This window comes from Ictalurus furcatus, chromosome 24, assembly GCF_023375685.1.
Source record: "Ictalurus furcatus strain D&B chromosome 24, Billie_1.0, whole genome shotgun sequence".
Classification (NCBI taxonomy): domain Eukaryota; kingdom Metazoa; phylum Chordata; class Actinopteri; order Siluriformes; family Ictaluridae; genus Ictalurus; species Ictalurus furcatus.
Window position 1 is genome coordinate 13544247 of NC_071278.1, and position 25069 is coordinate 13569315.

General features: G+C 38.2%; 2 protein-coding genes across 10 annotated transcripts in view; both read right to left on the bottom strand.

Moving 5' to 3' along the window:
- The window catches only part of si:ch211-199g17.2 (uncharacterized), a 66795-nt gene extending 60778 nt beyond the window's left edge, over positions 1-6017 (bottom strand). For 7 of the 8 annotated variants that reach the window (XM_053612431.1, XM_053612435.1, XM_053612432.1 and 4 more), the window contains exons 1-4: positions 5868-6017; positions 3480-3595; positions 2218-2286; positions 1956-1980 (exon numbers count right to left, since the gene is read on the bottom strand). In XM_053612431.1, the coding sequence (XP_053468406.1) occupies positions 1956-1980; positions 2218-2286; positions 3480-3515 (130 nt within the window). In that variant the 5' untranslated portion in view covers positions 3516-3595; positions 5868-6017. Of the gene's footprint in view, positions 1-1955; positions 1981-2217; positions 2287-3479; positions 3596-5867 lie in introns of those variants that run through there. The other variant, XM_053612437.1, reaches the window with a different exon arrangement.
- Positions 6018-16888: 10871 nt separating this feature from the next.
- Positions 16889-23846, bottom strand: cd164l2 (CD164 sialomucin-like 2). Of its 2 annotated transcripts, XM_053613410.1 has the most exons (7): positions 23460-23846; positions 23182-23283; positions 22443-22550; positions 21447-21524; positions 21288-21317; positions 19369-19522; positions 16889-19058 (listed from the first exon to the last, which is right to left on the bottom strand). In XM_053613410.1, exons 2-7 carry the CDS (start codon positions 23255-23257, stop codon positions 19043-19045), a joined length of 462 nt encoding a protein of 153 aa, XP_053469385.1. In that variant the 5' UTR covers positions 23258-23283; positions 23460-23846; the 3' UTR covers positions 16889-19042. The 2 variants fall into 2 exon arrangements, with proteins under 2 accessions (XP_053469385.1, XP_053469386.1); XM_053613411.1 differs by lacking the exon at positions 21288-21317 and having other exon boundaries at positions 23182-23846.
- Between the last annotated feature and the right edge of the window lie 1223 nt (positions 23847-25069).

A 25069-nucleotide genomic window follows, 5' to 3' on the forward strand; every position in this document is an offset into this window, starting at 1 on the left:
CTCGATTATTCTTGTTGAGAATTACTGAGCTGTATGGACATACCAGCAGGACAAATTCTGGCTATGTTTTGCCTTATGATAGTAATTTTATCCCTGAAGAAAGCTTAAAACTCAGTGTACTTTTCAGTTGTGAAAAGTTCTGATATTTGAGGTGAGGGGTTAAGCAGCCTATCTATGGTGGAGAAGAGGAATCTGGGATTGTCATTGTGGCAGTCAATTAAAATTGAAAAGTAAGATTTTCTAGCAGACCCCATTTCGTTATTAATATACTTAACGCTAGCTACATTCATTAAATTTAATTAGCTAAATCTGTACCCATCTCTTCTGTCACCTATAGGTGGATAATTATTCATTTGCACTACTACCACTGTTTCAAGATAATTTTTGTCATAGATTACTTTTATTACATTATATACAGTGAAGCAGCATCTAGTCTGACCCGCCCCCACTCCCGCTGAATTAAAGGGCTAGTACACCATCGAAAGATTTAAATGAAGATGAGTTGACAAAAAGTATACAGCATGCACAGAAAAATATATTTGTAGAGTAGTATGTTTCATATGCAGTTAATGTTAATATAATTAAAAAGAAGGTTTATATTATATATTACCAGTTTGATGTTCAATGATGAAGTAGAAATGCTTTTGTTTGTGGTGAGTGAATGGGAGACTAACAGGAGGTTTTTTAGAATTCAGTAAATGTTAATATGAATAAATAACATTCAAGAAGTCAAGAAATCTTACATTATTCTTCAGAATTTAGCTCGTGTTAATGTTAGAGTAATGTGTTTTCTGTTTATGAAACCAGTTACTGTGAAACAACTTGTTGAAATGGAGAGAATAAAGTTTTTATTTGCATTTCCTTCAGAACTGCGGAATTAATTATTATTAATTTAAAAAAAAAAAAAAAAAAAAAAGGTATAAAAGGCAGAACTATCGGTTATCGGCCGATATCACTCTGAATAATTGGTTATCGGTATCGGCTGAGAAATTTAGTATCGGTGCATCTCTAGCCATAATTCATTGTGATATGGATTCAACATTTTGGAAACATTCCTCCGACTATCTGCTCCATGTTGACTTGATTGCATCACACAATTCCTGCAGATTTTTCAGGGGCACTTACATGCTGTAAATCTCCCGTTCTACCACATCCCAAAGGTGTTCTCGTGGATTCGGATCCAGTGACTGGGAAGGCCACTGAAGAACATGTTCATGAAACCAGTTTGAGAAATTTGCTTTGTGACATGGTGTATTATGTTGTAAGTATTAGAAGATTAGAAGATGGGCAAATTGTGTCCATGCAGGGATGCAAATGATCAGCAACAATATTCAAATAGGTTGTGGCTTTTGGTGAGCCTGTGCCCACTGCAGCCTCAGCTTTCTGTTCTTGGATCAGAGAAGTAGAACCAGACATGGTTTTCTGCTGTTATAGCCCATTCGCTTCAAGGTTCGACGAGTTGTGCATTCCGAGATGCTTTTCTGCTCACCACAATTGTACAGTAAGCTCGAACCAGTCTGACCATTCTCCATTGACCTCTCCCATCCACAAGGCGTTTCCATCCACGGAACTGCTGCTCACTGGATGTTTTTCTTTATTGCACCATTCTGAGTAAATTCTAGAGACTGTTGTTGTGAAAATCCCAGGAGATCAGCAGTTACAGAAAATGAAACCCCATTCTGATGGTGGATGTGAACATTACCCAAAGCTGCTGGCCCGTATCAGCATGATGATATGCACTGCTGCCACACAGCTAGCAGATTAGATAACTGCATGAATGAGTAGGTGTACAGGTGTTCTTAATAAAGCGCTTAGTGAGTGCTTGGGACTGACTCATGTTATCCAATGCCAAGAATCAAAGAATCCTATCCTACACATGTACCCCATACTTAGGGTACACGCATTCATACACAACTTCACACCCACATATGTAACACGAAAGGAGTACAAATTACCTGTCTGAAAAAGTCTCGCCACTTCCTGTGGACAGAAACAAAGAAACAAATTTTATTTATAGCAATGGTCATCATATTCCAATTCATTTTTGGGTTTAGTCTTTAATGTCAAGTGTTTGATATGCTGTGCCAATATTGAGCAGCTATGCATGTGAATGGCTGCTGATTTTAAACAGTGGTTTAGTAAACTAACAGTGGAGCTATGTGGTGTTCCTCTCTGCATATAGGGCATTTGAAATGTTCCCATGCATCACTAGCATACCTGCTTATGTCTGTAATTCCGGACATGAGCCTTAAAGTCCTTAATTTTCTCATACTGCACATTGCAGTTCTGTACAAAACAAAGAATGGATATTAGATTAAAAAAAAGTAATGGACACATTTCTGAAAAATCTAAAAGAAAATTAGAAGACACAAGAGAAAAAAAGAAAGGGAAAAACAGTATATGGACCATTGTCTAAGTGACGTGCAAATCAACCTGATTCTTATTGCTGCTAAATAAGTGGCTTGCGTTCTCACGAAGACCGGTCTTGCCAGGCTACCTTGAAAGAACAAATTCTGAAGAACAGGAAGACACAAAACGCATCCTTGCAAGAACTGAGATGTGCTGTGAGCTTCCTGTTGCACAATGCACCATCACAGCACATTTCTAGTAGTGGGACAGGGTTCTCATCTCTTCAGTGCTCACTAAGTAATATGTTTCAGCTGGTCAATAGATTTACTGTCATCCAACTTGGAAGCTTTGTTTAGATTCTAAGTATTTTCATTTCCACAAAATTTTAATTGTTATGAGATTTGTTTCACAACAGAAGGTTAAAATATCATCCTGTTACAGAATGCATGTCTGATGAACAGGGAATCCATTTAAATGAGGAATTGAAATATTGGTTGAAACAGTCTCATGTTTTTACCTAAACTTTGTCAAACGTTACTGTCTTTCCAATGAGTTAATATCTGGAATAATATCGCTTCAGGTATATAATCTCTAGCATTCAGTCATCAGTTTAAACAAAACAGATTACCTTTTGTAATCTATAACTTTGTATCAAGTTTTTTTTCTGAAAATCTCTAAAACCCCCCAGTTTTCCCCCAAACGCATGCTTCCTCTTAGACACATGAAGCCATCATCTGCATCTTTTCTTCCAACTGCTGCTCAAGCTGGGCACAGGGCAGCACAATACACTTGGAGGAAACCAGCATCTACCCTTTTCTGCATATGTGAGCTTATAGACGGCCATGACTGACTAGTATTGATGTGACTGACTAGGGAGACGGAGTATGCCACCTTTCACACCCCATGAGCATGGCCAGTTTTGCTCAATTGACTTCCAGCCACGGATGGCTGTGGCATTGACACTATCGTTATTTTCTTATGCAAGGCTTAATCAAAGCATAGCGGGAAGGATTATTAAAAACCCAAGTGCAATGGTCTTGCAATGAAGTTATTCCACCAACGTCGCTCATGTGGGCCAGGTTTCCCTTTGTTTGCCCAGTGTGTGGTTTCTAACAGAAGGATCAACTGACCTGGCACATGAGCTGGAAGCGTATCATCTTGGTCATATCAGAATCCAGTGAGATTTTGCAGTTTTACTCTGATATGCGCAAGAACTTATTTCCCAATTTGCATTTCTGTTCACAGGCTAAAAAGGAGAAAGCACATTGTTTGCTTTAGTCAATTAACAGTAGGGGGGGAAAAAACCCAAACACATTCTGCAGAGGTTTCTAGCACACAAAGTACACACTATAAATATACATGCAGCAGAGGTTTCTAACACTGGGCACAAAGGAACCTGGCCCAAGTGGAAATGATCTTGGAGAAAAAAAAATTATTCCAACAACAATGCTCAGATGGGCCAGGTTTCCCTGGGTTTGCCCAGTGTTGGATTTAGGCATGCTGCAAAATATACATGTTTATAGCACACATACTGCATCATATTGAACTCCATTACTGCATGCTTGTACTTGATGACTTGTACTTTGGGACCAATTATAAGTACTCTACTTGTGACTCTAATATATTCACAAAACAGTATCATCTGAGTAAACAGAGAAATGATCAATTAAATAAATATTAATTTTGTATTAAGTTTATATTTGTCTCAGACACAACAAGGTCATATTCTGAATGTATAAAACACTAACCTGTGATAAAATGAATTTTAATATTATATAACAAGTTCTTTTTCTTTTTTCAAAGGACATTTGAGAAGAAACATACTTCGTGTGTTTTAAGATTTATTCCTTTCAAAACACCATTTGGTTAATCTTTTCAATAACCTTGGTTCTTGTGAGAAGTAGGCAAAATAAGGCAGAAAATATTTCCATCTAGTAAAAGTTTGTGCAGGACTGGATTTTAAAATCCCACTCGCAGTAGAATTCTGAACATTTCAATAGATATTTCTGTTGTCCTTCAAAAGTAAATCCTTGCTCAGTTGCATATTTAATTCTGTCATGGATAGCACTGTGCAAAAGAGCACATTTAGTGACCTGAGCTCCATGTCAGTATCCAATCCCACTCAGCTAGTTATAAGTCATAAGCATGCACATGCCAGCTCAAAGAAACCAATTCAGACTTCTGTGTGATAACATGTTCTCCATTTCAAATTAAACAATAAAGATCCTCAAACAATAGATATACATACAGACGTTTAAAAAAAAAAAAAAAAAGTTACAACATTCTGCTTAGGTCATTAATCAGTCCGATTTGGGCTTGGGCAGAAAATGCCAACAGACTTCATTTTTCAAGCTGGAAAAGGTGAGGGATTTCTGGCCAAGTGTCACATAGATACTTTGCTTTGAATAAAATAAACAAAGTAGTTTCTCTGTGTGATGTGCTTTGTGTCCATGATGACCTGGGTACAACAGAGATTTTATATTATATAAAATAATTTTTTTCTCCATTTTCTTTTCACCTCACATAATTCACATCTAATTAACCTTTTCTGTAGGTTTAAGTGAAAGTGGTCCATAGAGTGGGCTACTTAAACACAAACCATGTTTTGACCCACCCAGCAGTACAAACATGAGTGTGCAAGAGACCATGGTGAATACACCATAAACTAGGGCTGCGCAATTTTTACAATTTGTGTGTGTGTGTGTGGGGGGGGTCTCTTTTTTCAACTTAATGAACAATTCTTGATTATGATTGCAATTTCTTTTGTGTTCTTACATAGTGCAATTATAAATAAATTGCATAATATTTCCAAAGGTTTTTTTTTTTATTTATTAGAATGGACTTTGGAAAATGCACATGTGCAAAAACAGTAACAGCTCCATCAACAGCCAATAGTGCAAACAATGGTGATTTTAAATAAATAATATTTAAATAAAGAATATAAATAAATAAAAAACAACAACATTTGGATAAACATGGAACTGTTACCCTCTTTCTTGACAGTTCTTGCCAGAGTAAATAGGGACCGTGTCTTTCGTGACATGAAACTTGCCAAATTCTCAAACCAGAGTTTCTTCCGAGTACATTGAGTGACGTCAATCCAACATGGCTGCCCACAGCATAAGAAAAATAAAGTAAAAGCAGGGGCTGTAGGAGGCGTTAATCAGGATAAGAAGTATGTGGGTGTGTTTCCGCCTCCGAACCCGGTTAAAATTTTGAATAGTATTTATGGATGTATATATATATTTTAATTTATGCATGTACATTACATTTACATTCTCGAATTAATCGTGAAACTCGCCCAGCACTACGAAAACACAAGTTACAGGATTTTCCTAGGAATGAAATCCCTAAAAATGTTTTGCATGGGAAAGAAGGCACTAATTTCTCAAACAATGCGCAATGTAAACTCTTTTTTAAAAAAAAACACTCTAAGATACAGCTACTGAATGTGCAAACAGCTGTAGGATTGAAATCTATGTAAGTTAAACTATAGTTTACATGCTCACGGTACTCACCTTTTCACCGACCGAATTAAAAAAAAAACAACGTTTTCATTAATTTTGCTGAGAAAAAAAAGAAAACAAACACGCTCTCAAAAGACGATAAACTTAATCAAGAAGTCGTTTTGTACTCAGACAGGAAACAGCTCTGCCTCGCAGACTCGCGCTTATGAAGGCGCAGGTCACGTGGTCGCCCTGGACCTTAAACACGATCTGAAACCGGAGGAAAGTGTGCGGGGAGGGTCCTGAGTGATCATTTAAGCAGTGCCCGAAACTTAAGCACAAGCATGCGAAGGTCTGAGGCGAGATAGCGTCATTAAAGATGTTTTACCAACAGTATGAAGGATCGATGTGTGAAATGATTCCTTTTGTGGTAGAAAATATCTCCAATCAAGGCGGGGTACAATCGGGGTGCCAATCCATCGCAGAGCACAATCACATGCACATTGTTGTAGACAGCCCTGCCTCTGATATGCCTCTCTTTGCGTTGCATCTCCTATCTGACCATTTGAACAAATTACACCCAGAACCAAATCTGTAACTCTTGGTGACTTCTTCCCGAATATTACTAAAGCCTCCCTCAGAGGACAATCTGACACATCACCGGAACCTGGAATTTATCCCAGAGAGCATCTGGCACAAGGCGGGGTACACCCTGGACGGGGTGCCAGTCCATCGCAGGGTACAATCACATACACATTCACACACCCATTCACACACTATGGACACTTTAGACACGCCAGTCAGCCTACCATGCATGTCTTTGGTCTGGGGAGGAAACCGGAGTACCTGGAGGAAGGAGATTTTTGGGTTCTAGATGTAAAAATATCGAGCTTTATTGAAGTCAAATAAATCTGAGACCTCTGCAGATAGTCTGAGTCAATACAACTATGACCTGCTTTTATACTGTCTTGAAACAGTGAGCTCAACTATGCAGGGTTTACATCCTGTCATTATACCACAAGTCCTTATGGCCATATGCTGTTCATAATTGTGGTGCAAATTCAGTCAGTTAATTTTTTAAATAACATTAACTTTTTCCACCTCAGGTCATTTTTAGGCCAAGTCATTAGGGCTCAAGCATAAGCACAAGCACAGACATTTCGAACTAATTCACTTTTGTGAACGTTACTGTGACATAATCTTATTCATTGATACATATGAGTTAGTTAATGCAATTATTGAGTCAAGCATTTCATACATGAGCATGCGATGGTTAAATGCTGATTTAAACACTTCCGTACTGGAAGATACAGGACATTTCTAACTCAGTACATACTTATATAATTTACTTAATTAGAAAATACTTGTACTTTCTGTGACTTCATTTACTTTGACTTTTTTCACTTTAAAATTTTTTATATAGCATAGAATAGCATACAATAAGTTCTTACCTTATTCCAGGGTTGTGAATTGTTGTAGATGGCCCTGCCCCTGATATGGAGTTCTCAACCCATAACTTATTCCGTTGCGTTGTACCTCCTATCTCACCAATCGAACATATTACACCCAGAACCAAAACTTTAACTCTTGGTGACTTCTTCCCGAATATTACGAAAGCCTCCCTCAGAGTTCAATCTGACATCTTATACTGCAAAAAGATCCTGAAAAGACGAAAAGAGCAAGAAAAGAAAGAGCAGAGGAAAAGGCCAGAAGAATGAGGGATCATCGGGGGATGCTGATCACAGATGACTACCACACGATTCTGCAATATCTGAGTTCCCAACAGATTGCTCTAACTGCAATGGCTAATCAACTCTGGAAATGTCATAGGGATGTTCAGAAACAGATAAGAAAAGCCATAAAAATAAGTAGAGTATTAAGTACTAAAATGTATAGCAAGGATATTGCCATTAATAAAGCAACCAGCATGCAAACCACATGAATATGAACATGATCTAAGCCAGGCTATAGCGTACAAGATAACTGAATAAGTATAGAATGTTAAAAGAGATGCTGATATGCTTCTGCTTATATATGTGTGATAGAGAAGCACAAGGTATTAAAACAACAAGGGTTTGAAATGAAGAAAATAATAAACCGTGTCCATTTTTCTAACTCTATAAAATCACTCTGTAAACAACGATTTGTCTTTTCTTGAATCTCCTCTCTCAACTATTTGTTTAATTAAAGAATAAAAGGTTGTTGCACTAAAAGAAATGATTAAAAGTCAAACAGAGATTAATTCGCTATTTAACAATAACTAGATCTATTTGTTGCTTGTACTTAACAATATAAATACCAAGCTGGCTGTCCCCTCTGCAAGTGATTTTCACCCTAGGTTTGGCAAGGCTCTAAAACATACATATGTATATATACATATAAGATAGGCAGTTGTGAACACACATAAGCCTACTTTTGACATCACTTATTAGGTCAGCACAAACGGTTTAACAATTCTGAATACACCCCCTTTTTGGTTAGCTTCTGACACTTGTGTACCCGTGAACATCAGTTACTGAGTTGAGACTTCCTCTGTTATCTCTTAGTCATTATGATTTTATATATTTATATATATATATATATATATATATATATATATATATATATATATATATATATATATATACACATATATATGTATATGCTTTTAGTCTGTATAGTTCTAAATGGCAATCATCGTTAACATCTAAGGAATCAGCTGCTGTCAAAGAGTCTAAAGTCAAAAAGGGAAAGCGACGGAGCCCGTGCTAAAATGAGAATAAATATCAGCATGGCTTTTGAGAGGTGGCGACAACTCCGAGATCTGAAGGGATTGAAGACTGCCACAGAGATGGCTTTTTTCTGCTGAACAGGTTAGACATTTCAGTGGCTTAATAGGTAGCTAGCTAACATTAGCACACTTGTTCACTTGATTCAGCTAGGTTCTGGGTTTCCTATGTTTTTTGGGTTTTTTTGCCAAGGTCAATGTGGTAAATTGCACTTCTTTTCTGCTAGCTATGAGAGAGAGCACTACTCCAAGAAAACCATATCAGATGCCACTTCCATTGTCAAGTATTGGAGCTAATATAGGCCTACAACCCAGACTATACCTCAAACCATCAGACTCATCCATGCAGAGGAGCAGTGGTGAAGCACAAACCACGTAAAAAAAAAATAACTGCAAATAACTTGCAATTGTATGTTTCAAACAGAGATGGTGATAGTATAAAGTATTATTTGATTAAAAACTTGTTATAGTATGACTATTGTATAATCCAACAGATTCAATCAAAAGGTGAATTAATCGATAAGAAAAGTTTTGTGTCTGTCAGAAACCTAAAGCCAACCTTGGGTGTGTTTTAGTCATGAAAATGTCAGCTGACAAGTGCTGACAGTATGGAAAGGCTAAATCTGACAAAATAAGTAGATCACAAGTGTATCAGCATTTAAGCACATGATTAAGAAGTTGTATCAACAGAAGTGCAATAAATAAGAAAAAGTTTGTGTTTGCGTAAAATACATAGGATTGGCTTGGCCTAGGGGTAACTTGGTCCAAGGATGACTGGGGAGTGTTAATGCTGACAGTACAGCCAAAGATGTAGAACCAGGGTGATGGGGAGCTCAATCAACAATTGAACATGTGATGATGTTGAAAGAATAAACATTTTAAGAAAATAAGTTGACTGAGTCTGCGCCACAATTATAAACAACACATGACCAGAATGTGGGAATTGTGGCGAACACTAGAGGTGTGACTAAAACCGAAATGGGGTAAAACCCAGTTGAATGAGATCATTATTTCAGGAGTTGTATACAATGATTGTATACATTCAGACTATCTGCAGAAGTCTCAGCTTTATTTTGACTTAAATAAAGCTTGATTTTTTGACATCTAGAACCCCTTGTTTCTGTAAGGTTTGACTTGGATTGGAGTGATTTTCTACAACAATAGAAAGGAAAAAGTTCAGTACTGCAGCTTTAATCACAGTTAAAAGAACAAGGTTCACATCACATTATGACATACTGTGTGTGTATTCATGATCTGTCTGACACAGAAATGTGTGTGGGTAATACATTGACACATGCCACTGCACACTGCCGCTTCACAGCTCCAGGGTCCCCGGTTCAATCCTGAACTACTACTGTCTCTGAGGAGTTTCTGTGCACGTTCTTCACGTCATATGGGCTGCCTAGCCTTAAGGGTCATCCTGCCTCCCAAAAACATGCCAAGAGGTGGACTGGCTATGCTAGTTGTTAATTAATTGTACAAGAATTACACATTCTTTCTGAAACTAGGCCAGAACCAAAATCACATACTGTTCTTTGTGTGTTATTGATGCATTTGTTAAGGTCAGCTCTACTCCCACTATAAGAGAATGCTCTTTGCAATCAGGCAAACTTCATTTCAATTACAGCTCATGAGTTTCTAAGTGATGATCATTAAACTTAATTTTTAAAACAATGTTAAAAAAATGACAAGGGTCAACATAATTCTCCCCAGTTCACTGTTCAAACAGAGAGACCAGCCTTGACATCTGAAAAGATTTAGGTACATAAAATATGCAGGCCTGTTTTCTTTCCTCACACATGCTCACACAGACTCACACACCAAGGCTCAGGCACGCTCAAGGTCACTCTGGCACAGCAACAAAGCGAGAAAGAAAAACTCCTTTCCCTCCATTAAAACAAGAAACACATTAACTTTGCCCTGTTGGTTTCACTTGAGGGGGGCATACACCAAAAGTGCTGCGTAAGTAGCTGTGACCGTCCTGTGCCACTTTGCTTAACGTCATGCCTACTTTGCCTATACCTACTGTAGATTTGTGTACTGTTGTGGAATAAGTCAGAGGCAGATTGTTTAGAGTGAAATCTTTTACCTCTATTCTCGATTGAAGAGAAGGGTTTTATGCAGTCATAGGACAACACAAAGTCTTCTAACAGTCAGCCATCTACTTCACTCTTTTATACTATACAGTTACACCCTGTTTTTATGTTAAATTTAATGAATGTTATCATACCATGTTTTTGCCAAAAGTACAGGATGTCCATAGGACAATTTAATATTTAATACCTGTATTCTAGTCCATATTGCCAACAACTCTACCCTAGGCTCAGTCTTTCCTAATTCCAATATCTCTGTGCAGATGGTTTTTCATATTCTCTGTTCTTCATATTTCATGACTTATGTTTTCTGACAGTTTCACCCTGTCTATGTGTTTTTGCATGGCCAGATGTCAAGCTGGACGTCAAACCTGGCCCTTCCAAGAAGAGCTCTGAACTCTCGCTGACCTCGTCTTAGTTTAAAAGAGAGATGCTGTTGACATGACTGTTGGGACACGCTTCTTCTAAACCTAAGAAGAGGGCCAATGCCTCTGCCCAGACACGTTCTAAAAAGAGAGCTAACGCTTCTTCCCAGACTCTACTAACCGGCCCATTTCCGAGGGAAATGGTTTCCCTACTGCGTCTAAGTGTTCTCAATCTACACAGTGTCCTTATTTAGTTAATAAATGGACACTTTTCCCCCCAAAAGCGTGAAACCATACTCTGCAAAGCCAATAAAGGCTCATTAGTTTTTGTAACTATGTGTGTGAGAGTTCCTTGGCTGCTTTTTCCTCAGTTTGTGTCTTTGTCCAAGGCGATTTGACATGTTTTCCTAAAATTTACTGTCGCAGATGTGCGATAGCGCATGAATGGATAATGTTTCTTATTCTAAATTTCTATTCACTTTTACCCAAATTCTTACATAATTTCCTACACTTTACTGTTCATTGGAACTTCATTGTTTATTTGGATTTGTCTTGATTCATTTTCATATTTAGTTTGTTTTATTTTATTATTTTTCTTTTTATGAAATACCTTCAACCTAGGTGAGTTTGTCATCTAGCATAACATATGGGTGTAGGAACATGGATTTACCCTTTCACCATGCTCTCCACAGTCATCCAAGTTGAAAAGAAAGTCAAACATGATAAATATTCAAAGGTCAGAGAGTGCAGGAGTAAGGAAAATAAAAACACATCAAATGTTTAAATTATATCTATGATTAAGTGCACATTCAATTAATAAATGAAGCTCATGTTACGTCTATTCCTTCCACAGATAGTGATGACCTAAGCATTCCCTAGGCATTGTGCCTCAATTTAAAATAAACACTCACATGCAGGTACTGTACAGAGGGTATGATGTTGTGCACAAAGGCATGACAGACAGGAATATTTAGAATTAAATTTAAATATTTGCAATGATGGACACGAACCATATGAAAACCATGTAGATGAAACAGTTTGGAACAGTGGCTAGTGATATTCAATATTCTTGTAATTTCCTGAATTTGTAATGATGATTATTTTTCAAATGAATATCAACACTCTTCTGGTGGATTCATGTTAAAAATAGGCTCTGCCTGTGATTGATGTCACAAAATAAATCCATTAAATCTGCCTTGCACAAATAAATAAATAAATAAATAAATAATCTGAGATATGAAAGAGTTCCCATGATTGGAGATCACGTGCCACAAACCTTGGCACCAGGGATTCCATCTAATCTGGGCATACCCACCTTCACCTATGAACAACAAAACACAGAATGCGACCACACAGGGAGTCATGATCTGTTCCACCAGAATATCAGATAAGACTACAGAGTTCATTGTCATGACTTTTGCAAGGCATGTATTTCCATATGTTCATCATTTAACTGTAATTAAACCATTATTTAAACATGGAGCGCCATGATCACTCTAAACTCATTAACATAAATATAGCATAAGCATTCTGGTCAGCAAACCACCCAGGAAACACATGGTCCTATCTCACTCAGAGAGTCAACTGCCAGTATCACACACACACACACACACACACACACACACACACACGGTTCCACGACCTACAGAACTGCCAGTCAGGGGACATGGGGGTGTCAATCGCCATAGACAAAAAGCTCATTTTTGTATTTCAGAGTGGTAGTTCTGTGTAGAGTGAAAGTATCCTTGCCGGCAAGCCATTCCAAAAACTTCATCCATCCATCCATCTTCAACCGCTTACTCCTTTTCAGGGTCACGGGGGAACCTGGAGCCTATCCCAGGGAGCATCGGGCACAAGGCGGGGTACACCCTGGACAGGGTGCCAGTCCATCGCAGGGCACATTCCAAAAACTTGTTAATGTTTAAACATTTTAAACATTTAAAAATGTTTGATCCTTTTAAAACTCCATCTTTTAAAATCAGTTTACCTTCTAAAAAACCATGTTTAGAAGGTGTGTAATATATATATATATATATATATATATATATATATATATATATATATATATATACACAATGAATGCTTCAAGTGGTTTCCCCAAATTCAACTGAAAATGCAACTTATAATGATTTCTCCAGTCTCAAAATTATTCAACCCCCTGAATAGAATCACTCACAGCAACACAAATATGCAAAACAGGTGTTGTCTCAACACACCTGATGCAATTAATCAAGGGCTTCATTAGTTGCACCAGGTGTGCTTGAGCTGGAGCACATGAAATACCTGAACTAGGTAGGGGCAAAAATACATCAATGCACTTTTCAGTTGTGAATGTGAAAAGTTCTGATGATATTTGAGGCGAGGGGTAAAGCAGCCTATCTATGGTGGAGAAGAGGAATCTGGGGTTGACTTTCTGGCTGTGAATTAAACTTGAAATGTAAGATTTTCTGGCAGACATCATTGCACTGTTAAGCATTTTCAATTGTTTTTTTAGATAGCCTGATGATCCATATGCTTTGTGTGCTTCCTTTGCCCTTCTACTCTTTTGCCATCACTTTTTAGTTTTAAAATGGAGGTACTATTTCTCCAGAGACAGTTTTTGTTTTTAAAGGGGCAACAGAGTTAATACATTTGGTCAGCTTGAATTTACAATGTTCTCCACTAGCGTGTCTAAGGAAGGGAGTGAAAGAGGGGGAGAGAAGATATGAGCTCCAGGAAGGTCACAGCTTTATCAGCAGTGAGATAGTGCTTTGTAACAGTCCTCTTATCACTCACAGTGTTAGTACATGCTGAAATTTCAAAGAAGACAAAATAAAAAAAAGTGGTCAGAAATGGCCACATCAGCTATCTGTGCGTCAGATAGTATGGCTATGTTGGTGTGTGGGGGTAGATACATGCTGCATAATGGTAAAAGAGTTTAGTAACCATGTGAAGTTGACAATCGATGGATCAGAGATTACATCCATATGGATGTTGAAATCACCAGTAATTAACACATATTCATAGTCAGTTAATATCCTAGAAAGCAGTTCCTCAAAATCATCAAGAAAACCAATGTTAAGTCTAGGAGGGTGATAGATAACTAATAAAATAACAGGGTTATCACCATTGAGATGCATTGCAAGGTAATCAAACGTTGTAAATTCCCCAAAATAAATCTGTCTGCAACATAAAGTACAGTGGTACGGGGGGGTTGATGTTTCATTAAGTACAAAATTGTAATTATTGTCGAGCCATGTTTCTGTCAGGAAAAGAAAATCCAGCGTATGTTTTTCAACTAATTACAAAAGACTTATTTGTTAATGACCATACATTTAGTACTGCAGATTTAAGAACAGGGAGATGTGATAGTTCTGTAAAATAATTACTTGTACGGTTCACCTTGATTAAATTACATGTGTCTGAGGACCTCTTCTGTTTCCTACGGCCATGCCACCAAGTATTGTAAATGACCAGAATATTCTGAAAAGTAGCATGGTTACCTACATGTCAGACACACTTACTGGTAGGGACTGCTGAAAATGTAGTGGGAGAAGGAGTAGATCCTGGGGTGTGATGCTGACTGATGCTGACTGAGCTTAGTTAGAAGACCATGCATTTCATCCATTTCTTCAGTCATATTTCTCAGACTGGTGACGACTGATCTGAGGGGTGACTGTGGCTGTGCTGTCCACTTCCCAGGGTTGTGGGTAGCATCGTTGCTGTTGTTGCTGAAGGCTGTTAACGGTGGATGGGAGATTCTGTAGAGTAGGTTGGAAGGGAGCATTCAAGTCCCAGCAATGTTCAGATGAAATCCGTCCGTCTTCGCTCCCAGAAAAGGTTAAAGATGTCCTTGAAATGCACCCCTTGGGCAGCACATGTAGAGGCCAGCCAGGTGTTTAAGCCCAGCAGCCTACTTAAGTGGCCGAGGACAACAAGTTCATTGTTCTCAAATGGTATTAATGCCTAGGACTTAGAGCAGAGCAGTGCACATTTTATTTTCTGTTTTGTCTACAAATGTATATGGTTGATTGGTGACAAAGGAAATTGCCCAAAATCCCAAATAAAATGAAAAAGGAGCCAACATTAAATTTAAACTTCAACATTAAACTGCAAATTTAAGTCACATTTGAGGACAGCCTTTGACACACAATGTCTTGTGCAGTGCGGTTTAGGTAGAAGGACACAGAGAGGGTACTAACCACTGTGCCTGATCTGTTCCTCGAATGCATTAAAGTTTGATGGCTTGATTAAATCCTCCATGCATGTGTAAACAACATCAGTATGTGTATAGCATTCCCCCTTTCTCTCTCCTTTTCTTGTTGTTCCTCTTGTCCCCTGTGGGTTTTCCTCTGGAGGCCTTTAAATGTCCCCTGGATTTCCATTTCAGCCTCCTTCCAAGCTTCATCGTCTTCGTCTTCTGTTTCCTTCATCATATATATTCCTGCCGCTGGGACACGCCTCCTTGGCTTTATCGGTGGTCGGAACTGGGGGTTGTATGGCGGCGTTTGCTTCAGCTCCCTTTGTTTCTCACATGGTGGCGCTATCCCCTCTACCTCACTTTCGCTTTCTTTTTCTATCATAGCTTTTTCTCTTCGGAGTGTTTCTTGTATTTTCTTTGTCAATTCCTCCTCACTTTTTTCCTCCTTTTCCCTTTCTGCCACCTTTGCCTGTTTTCTAAGCACTCTCTCTCGCTCCCTTCTGTCCTTCCCTTCTCCTTCAAACCACCCCACTATTCTTTCTTATCAACTTTTCCTTTGCCTTTTGACCCTGCTTTTGTCCGCTCCAAATAGTCAATCTATCCCTCATCTTTTGACACCATTGTTCTTCAAATGTCCCTCCTTCTGTCCATTTCCACACCCCACAGGTTTTTTCACTCCACTTTTTACAATAACGTCTGATATCCTTTTCATCCGCCTTGTGTTTCACCACTATGATCTCTAATGCTGTCTTCCCACCGTCCATTACTGGTTCTCCTGTGTGCTGTGTGTTTATTTCAGTAGTCAGGTGTTTCCCACGCCCTCAGCCCACTTATCTCTTCGCACGATTTTTGTTTCTTTACATCTACACCCTATATGACCTCTATTCTGCAGCCATTTATTACAACCACATGCTCTCCCCACCTTTACTCCAGTTCCCTGCCCATCTCGTTGGCGTGTCCTATTTTGATCCTATTTTGGTCTCCGCCCTCTGCGGATTTCTCCTGTTTCCCCTTCCTCTTTTCCCTCGGCCCAGGCTTTCTCTATGAACTCACAGTGCAGATTTATACAATTATATACATATATTCATTTGCCTTCTATGCAGACCTGAATCTTCTTGTTCAGCAGTATCGCAGGACTTTCACTCACATTTCACACAAGCACACAATTTAGTAACTTTTATCCATTTGACCCCAACATTTACTGTTTTCTTGCTAATACAACCCCTTTTCCATTCTTTCACCTTTTCTCACTCACTTTTCAGTTCCAAAGGTATTGCCAATATTCCAATCACAATACTGGGTCCTTTTGGAGACCAACTTAGTCTTCCTTCCTGCCCTGGGGCTTCTCCTCGAGACAACAGAGTAACTAATGCAGGACTTTGAAGAAACAGGTGCCTGCTGTGCCCTTTTCCCTAGGCGGCCTATCTGCTGCCCCTGGGGAGTAAGTCCCACAAGCAGGATCTCAGACCCCTGGGTCTTAACCCAGTCCCATCTGGGGTGCCAAAATGTGGATCAATTTTCCATCCACTACACAGTTACAGTTATAATTTTACTGAAAATTAGACTTACTTACATCAACTAGTCTTTTTTTTGAAGAGTAAAGTACCACACAGAACCAGAGAGTGAGAAAAAGCAAAGGTCAAAGTTTATTGTTCCACCACACGAGATCCACACCGTTTGATATGTCCCAAAAGTGATCTGAAAACCCTAGAGCGGGGCTCCCCTTTTTATACAGTGTCTTGCTATGAGCCTCCACCCTCCATGTCTATTTTTAATACCAATAGGTATGACCATATTTATACCCCAATGCCCATTATGTTCTCATTTTCATCAGTTTCAACAACCATTAAGTTTACACTGGACATTATTTTGACAACCATTATGTTCTTCCTTTAAACATTTCTCAATACCCTTAGAATTGCCCTAGCGTCCATTTAGGTTTTTAAAAACCAATTTCTTCTTTTCTTCATCATTCACGCCTGACTTTGACTGGGAGAAGACCTAGACAACATATCTCTCTGATATACACCTACCATGGGTGAGTTCTTAATCAACTCAAACTTCAAACTATAGTTCAGAGTTCTTTACAATCATCAGTTAGTTTACTCTCATTGGACACTGGTTATGCTTTAGGACCTTTTCTGTCCTTTTGACTTTTGCTCATCAATGTGTGTGTAACTGAAATAGCCCATGCGACTCGCCTTACACTGGGTCACGTAATTATCACCTGCCATATGTTGTCTATATTTTTAGTCGTGTATACATATCTTTTGGGGGACCTGAGATGATTAACCAGTTCCATCTCCCTCCCTTTTTATCTTCTCTATGTTTTGTCCATGTGTAGCTAGTAACAGTGGACTCGGCTTTCTGCTCTCGTCCTTAGAAGGCTTGGAGGGTTTAGACCTGAACACCCCCTACCAGCTGTCTCACTTATTCGCAGACTTGACTCTCTTGATCGATGTTCTACATACCCCAACCGAGACCTCAACTTTTCCATCCCCTTTAAGATACAGGCTCAGTCCAGCTACGATTGGCGTTGATGTTTCGACTCAGACAGATTTCCCCTCCTATGTACCCTCTGAACATTCCTCTGAATACCCTGAGGACGATGAAGACATGGCTCGCTCTGATCCTGAATCCAACTTCTCTCCGCCCTATACTCCTGCTAGTCCTGATTATTCTGATACCCCGTTGAGTCCTACTTCTTCTCCGGGGTGCACCCCATACTATCAGCCTTTCTCCCCTTTCTGCTATGCTTCTCCAACAGACTACACGCCCACTAGTCCTACTTATTCTTAATAAAACATTTCTCTGTACCCCTCGTTTTCCCTTGTGTTTTGTTTCCTTCATTTTTCACCCACAACAGATTCCCAAAATGGTGTAAGTGCTGTTTTTAGTTTCTCAGTTGCAAAAGGCCATATATATGTTTTATTTGTTTTATTGAGTTTCAAAGCAATAAAACATTACAGTTACTCAAAGAGCATTTGATGTAGAATATTTGATGCTATTCCTAATAGTGTTACTATAATTAAATGTCACAAAATGTCGTGAAATGACACATGATCCGGCCTCGTAAAACATAACAAAACGTGCCAATAGGGCAGGAGACACGGATCGGGTAGTGACAGTCAGGAATGGTGAACTCATGCGTGTTGCTATATTGCCCCCTACAGGTTACATTGGGTACTTGCATCCTAAGGTAAACTACTTCATTTATTTACCAAGCAATAATGTATTGCTGGATAAATAAATGAAAATATGAAAATGAAAAAAAAAAAGAAAATGAATGTAAATATCTCTGAGTAACTTTAAATAATAATAATAATATAAAGAGTGTACCAGTAAATGAAAGATTTATACTTTTATAGGCAACTAAACCACATTTCTATTAAATGTCAAACACAACTATACTTAATTTATTATGTATTAATTTATTTACTATATATAATATAATATTGATGATTTACTGATTTAATTTACTGATAATTATCGACCTTAAAACCAACAACAGAGCTGAAAGAAAAAAAAAATCACTCAAAAAAAGATAACATTTGACAAATCAGTTCAAACAGACTGGAGAACCATCTAGGACAGAAGACATAAAATGGTGATCTGATTAATACGGGTTTCCAAACAAGTACATCTGCCAATATATGGAAATACAAAAACAAAACAAAACAAAACAAAACAAACCCTCCCCAACAAATAGGTGAGGGCCTTAAAAAGTTGAGTTGCTCTCTCAACTTTTGCCCCAGATTCCCAGCTGCCTCATCTGTTCTGTTCATTTCTTGCTGTTCCATTCTTCCATATTTGTTTTTTCTATTCCTTGCTGTTTGTCCTCCTCACTGGGGTTGGTCACTAAAATGTTGACAAATGCATAAAAACTTGTGCATATGCTCATTTAAAATTACATTTTTAATCAAATTTAAATTAGATTACGTATTTCATAGATGCATGTTCTGTTTTTAGAGTATACCTTCATCAAGAGTTAGTATTTTAAAATGTATTTATACATTTATACTAATATATATATTTTATATATATTTTTGCTTTTAAAAACAGCTTTAATAATATGCATGAGAGATCAGGTAGAGAATTACATCACAGACATATACATGACAAAAATGCAAATGCAAATATGAACAAGAAGATGATTTGTGGCACTCACATGGTCTCATAGGTGCTGTCTTTTGCCTTGAGGAAGCGCAGAGCAAAGAAGGCCCCTGCTTGGAGTGACAACACAAGTATGATCCCACCTATGAAGCTGGACAGGTCAAATGATGCCTGGGTCAGCTCTGGTGCCGAGCCTGAAGAAGAGTCATCTGAGCAAGAGAGATATATTTCAGTTACAAGTGGCTTGTGTTTACACAGTAGACATTGTTATGTTGGCAATCATATATAGTGGTGCTTGAAAGAATTTTCTATATTTCTGCATAAATAGAACCTAAAATATCATCAGATTTTCACACAAGTCATAAAAAGCACATAAAGAGAACCCAATTAAATGGGTGAAAGAAAAGAAGACAAAAATATTAAAGAAGACAAAAATATTATACTTGTTCATTTATTTCTTGCAGAAAATGTCCCAATATTACATATCTGTGAGTGGCAAAAGTATGTGAACCTTTGCTTTCAGTATCTGGTGTGACTCCGTTGTGCAGCAATAACTGCAACTAAATGTTTCCGGTAACTGTTGAACAGTCCTGCACATCGACTTGGTGGAATTTTATCCCGTTCCTCAGTACAGAACAGCTTCAACTCTGGGATGTTGCTGGGTTTCCTCACATAAACTTCTTGCTTCAGGTCCTTCCACACCATTTCTACTGGATTAAGGTCAGGATTTTGACTTGGCCATTCCAAAACATTAACTTTAATCTTCTTTAACCATTCTTTGGTAGAATGACTTGTGTGCTTAGGGTCATTGTCTTGCTGCAAAACCCACTTTCTCTTGAGATTCAGTTCACGGACAAATTCCCTGATATTTTCCTGTAGAATTTGCTGGTATAATTCAGAATTCATTGTTCCATCAGTGATGGCAGGTTGTTCTGGTCCAGATACAGCAAAACAGGCCCAAACCATGATACTACCACCACCATGTTTCACAGATGGGATAAGGTTCTTATGCAGGAATGCAGTGTTTTCCTTTCTCCAAACATAACACATCTCATTTAAACCAAAAATTATATTTTGGTCTCATCCATCCACAAAATAATTTTCCAGTAGCCTTCTGGCTCATCCATGTGATCTTTAGCAACCTGCAGATGGGCAGCAATGTTCTTTTTGGAGAGCAGTGACTTTCTCCTTGCAACCTTGCAATGCACATCATTGTTGTTCAGTGTTCTCCTGATGGTGGGCTCATGAACATTAACATTAGCCAATGAGAAAGAGGCCTTTAGTTGCTTAAATGTTACCCTAGGCTCCTTTATGACCTCACAGACTATTACACATCTTGCTCTTGGAGTGATCTTTGTTGGTCGATCACTCCTGGGGAGGATAACACTGGTCTTGAATCCTCCATTTGTACACAATCTGTCTGACTGTGAATTGGTGGAGTCCAAACTCTTTAGAGATAGTTTTGTAACCTTTTCCAGCCTGATGAGCATCAACAACTATTTTTCAGAAAAGACCTCAGAAATCTCCTTTGTTCATGCCAGGATACACTTCCACAGACATGTGTTGTGAAGATCAGGCTCTGATAGATCCCTGTTCTTTAAATAAAATACGGTGCTCACTTACACCTGATTATCATTCCATTGATCGAAAACACCTGACCTCTTCAACATCTTCAAATTAACTGCTAATCCTAGAGGTTCACATACTTTTGCCACTCACAGATATATAATATTGGATCATTTTTCTCAATAAGTAAAGGACCAAGTATAATATTTTTGTCTCATTTGTTTAATTGGGATCTGTTTGTCAACTTTTAGGACTTGTGTGAAAATCTGATGATGTTTTGGGTCATATTTATTCAGAAATATAGAAAATGTTAAAGGCTTCACAAACTGTCAAGCACCATTGTAGACAGTTCCCTTCATAAGGATCAACGAATACCGTTAGAGATAAGTGAAAATAAAAAATGCTTACCTGGCCCACCGTCATCAAAACTCTCACGAACTGCTCACACTCACACACACACACACACACACACACACACACACACACACACACACACAAAGTTGAGTGTGCATATGTGTATGCAATGTGTGACATGAGTGTAGGAATCTATATTAGTATGATACTCACATGGGCAGGAGTTTGTGTCATTGTACACGGCGCAGTCTCCAGAGTCTTCTGTGTCGGATATGCATCTTGTGTTATTATCTAAACAAGAAAAGAGAAACAACTTCAGCTTTAAACCCCTTAAAGTCCTAGCATATTATTCAATCATTCATCTTAAAACATATTCTTCACTACTCTGAATTATTTAATAACTACCGTGAAACTAATAGGAAAGATATGTAGTTACAAAACTTAGGAAGGTCTGTATATGCCATGAAGTCATGGAGTTCAAAGGTTAAAGGTATAGTCTTCAACTTTGGTTAGATAAAACTCTAAATAAAAGCAAATATAGGCGAGTCTGCTTGACAAAAGTCTGCCCAGTGACAATTCAAAACCAGCCAACTACAGAAGTCCTCGCTACACTGTTTTTAAATTTCAACATCATAACCAAAATGTATTGTAATATTTAAAAAGTGCAAAACAATACAACACAGCAGTATTAAAAACATGCAGTTTGCTAAATAGTTCCTACATAATCCTAAAATGGGGCAGGCTACTGTACGTATGAGAATGAGTAAAATAACACATTCCACCTTGTGTGCCCACTGTATAAATATATTTATTATGTACATTCATTATATACAAAGACTAGAGTTTTGTCTCAGCGTGGATATTTTATTCAAAACGTGTTCCAAAATTGCTGACTCCACCTTTAATAGCAGGTCAAATTTATTTGTTGTGAGTGCTTTTGTCAGTTTTACAAAGCATTTTCCTCACAGTCCATTTTCCTTAGAACAGATAATAGAGCTGAATTATTTACTGGGGATGATGTCTACGTGTGACGGCTGCCATGACACTGTGTGTGCGCACTTAAATTATTCACTGTGCTGTTCCCAAGTGCACTCCCCAAGGAATCACATGTCACCGTGGGACTCTTTGAGCAGCACAGAGAGGAAGACAGAGCTGCAATAATATAATACCATTTCTATGTTTGTTTACTGTGTTTATATATTCACTCACCATTGTCACAGCTTCTCCAAATACAGCGTGTCAGATTGAGGGCAGGGTCTCCACTTGTGCATCGATCACATGAATCCAGCTGAGAACAGTCACTAATGGCTGAATCCTCTGTCAAGTAAAGGAACAGATAAGAATCTAGGCCTTTAACCTTACCTTGTGACATAACTACTAGTTTCAGTCTTCAGTTACAAATTTCCATTAAACTGGTTGGCTCAGATCCCAACAGGCCTCCACTTATAGACATGGATAAATATTTCTTCATCAAATTTACAGTCATACATGTATAGCAGATCAACTCCGAGTCCAACCATTTGAGACACTCAGATAAAAGTTCAAGATACCAGGATATGTAGAAGTTGTGCTTCTTGTTTGTGTGTACCTAAGATCTCTTACTTCACAATATTCACAAAGTATTTAAAACCATTTTCTTGCATTATCTATCTGAAATTGTTACTATTTAAGGCAGTTAACATCCTCATATACACATATATACATACTTTAACATATATAACATATACAAGTGTCTTTCTTTAAAGTTCATTAAGGAGTGTGACCTGACGAAACCTAAGAGACACTGACACTAAGACTAAGGGAATAATGATAGTAAAAGGATATAGCCAGTGGGTCAGTACTGCGGTGGATTATATGCCAAAAAGAACATATAATCTGTTTTTACGTGACGATAATGAGCAGACATAAGCGATATACACTTATGAGGTTTGAATGTGTTGACTCTTACCTGCAGTTTGTGAACTGGTCATAATCAGCTGCATTAGCAGAACAGTGCAACACAGCACAACTGTGACGCACCTCATCCTTATAACCACTCTGTACTCACAATCTAGAGAAATGTGAAATCTGACAAATATTGAACCTTTCTAAAATATGAAAACTTTCAACACTGCAGCCTATATTAACTAGAATACTCTGGAGTCCTTAAGCGGTCTGACTAAAGCAATACAGCACAAACTCAAGGCATCTAAGACGTACAAGCTGGCAAATGACACATCAAAATACCAGTTAAAGCAGCCTCCAAGCTGTGTCCTTGAGGAACAGAACAGTCTGGCGAGCTGTGATGCAGAGAGGAGAGTGAGCAAGAGTGTGTGTGTGAACGACAGTGTATGTGACATCATGCATCCTAAATAAGAGACACTGGAAGGTGTGTAACGTGAGACCAGTTACTTGACAACCGGACAGCCGGTCACGCTGTATCCATATCCCAACCACAATGTCTGTTCATTGTCAATATAACCAGCCAGCGCTTATGAAGACACATGCATGCAGGCAAATGCACCAGTGTTATGCTGATGACACCCAGTTGTATGTTTCATCCCAACCAGATGACAGATACCAGATACTTAATAAAGTAAGAACATTCAATGGACAATAGGCACTGGATGCTGAGTAACGTCCCCTATTTAATTTTGCAAAAGGCAGCTATACTGTAATTCAAATGTCTGATTACTGTATATAGTAACTCTGTATGGCCTGTCAGTAACATCATGTGCAGCAGTGAAAGACCTTGATGTGATTATTGATTCCAGTCTCTCATTTGAAGTTTATAATGGTAATAGATAATAATAGGGGTTTTTTTTCATCTCAGAAAGATTGCCAAGCTATGAAATATGATTCTGTTACATAAAGCAGAAAAATATGTAATGCTTTTGATATCTCTAGGTTGGACTATTATAATGCTTTGCTGTCTGGATGTTCCAGTAGGCAAAAAACAAGCTCCAATTAGTCCAGAATACAACAGCCAGAGCTATTACTAGAACCAGAATTATGTATTGCACATTTTTCCTATTATGTAACATTCTATTATTTTTATTAAATACAAATGCAAGCCTAAATTGGTTGTACTCATATGATGACAATAAGCATATTCTATTCATCCCAGGACTACAAGTCACTATATGATCATAACAAACATCCCATAATCCTTTCAACACATTTAGTATTCTTTACCTTTTCTCTATAAGACTACTGTAATAATTTATATTCCCACTCACCTGAATCATTCAGAAGAGGATGGGTTTCCTTTCAAGATTTCTTCTCATGTTGTCTCAGAGAGTTTTTCCTTGCATTGTCACATCTGGTTTTCTTCATCTAGATTTCTATAAAGCTGCTTTGTGAAAATGTCTATAGGTGAAAGCGCTATACAAACAAAAGGGAAATTAAACAGATCTCTGGTAATACTGGCCAGATCAAGATAACCAGTGCATGTCTGGCCACACTGCAGTCATTATTCTTCTTACATCCTCATTCTTCAGGAGTTTCATAAGTTCATCTAAACACAACCTGCAGAAACTGGCCTAAAGTGGACAATTCTGGCAACAGTCTAGAATTAAACACTGTCCATGTTTGCTCCTATTATTTTGGGTATGCTTATGCATGATGTTATGATGTTTTCTTCTCAGGTTTTCTCCTTTTTAATGTTTTAAATTAAAGCTCTTCATTTCAGTCCTCCCTTTTTCTTATCATTCGTCTTTCATTTTCTCTCCTTCTCCTCCCCCTTCTCTCTCTCACTCCCTTACTCTCTCACTGTCTGTCTCTCTCTCTCTGAGTGTGTGTGTGTGTGTGTGTGTGTGTACTAGAGATATGAACAGTATGGCACAGTTACATAACAT

Bases quoted from the DNA above. Each gene is read 5' to 3' on its own strand.
- cd164l2 (XM_053613410.1), bottom strand. From the start codon at position 23,257: ATGAGGTGCGTCACAGTTGTGCTGTGTTGCACTGTTCTGCTAATGCAG. The intron at 21,318-21,446 runs GTGAGTATCATA...GAGTGTGAGCAG, and splicing joins TGACACAAACTCCTGCCCAT to TTCGTGAGAGTTTTGATGAC. The intron at 19,523-21,287 runs GTAAGCATTTTT...TCTCTTGCTCAG, and splicing joins TTTTGATGACGGTGGGCCAG to ATGACTCTTCTTCAGGCTCG.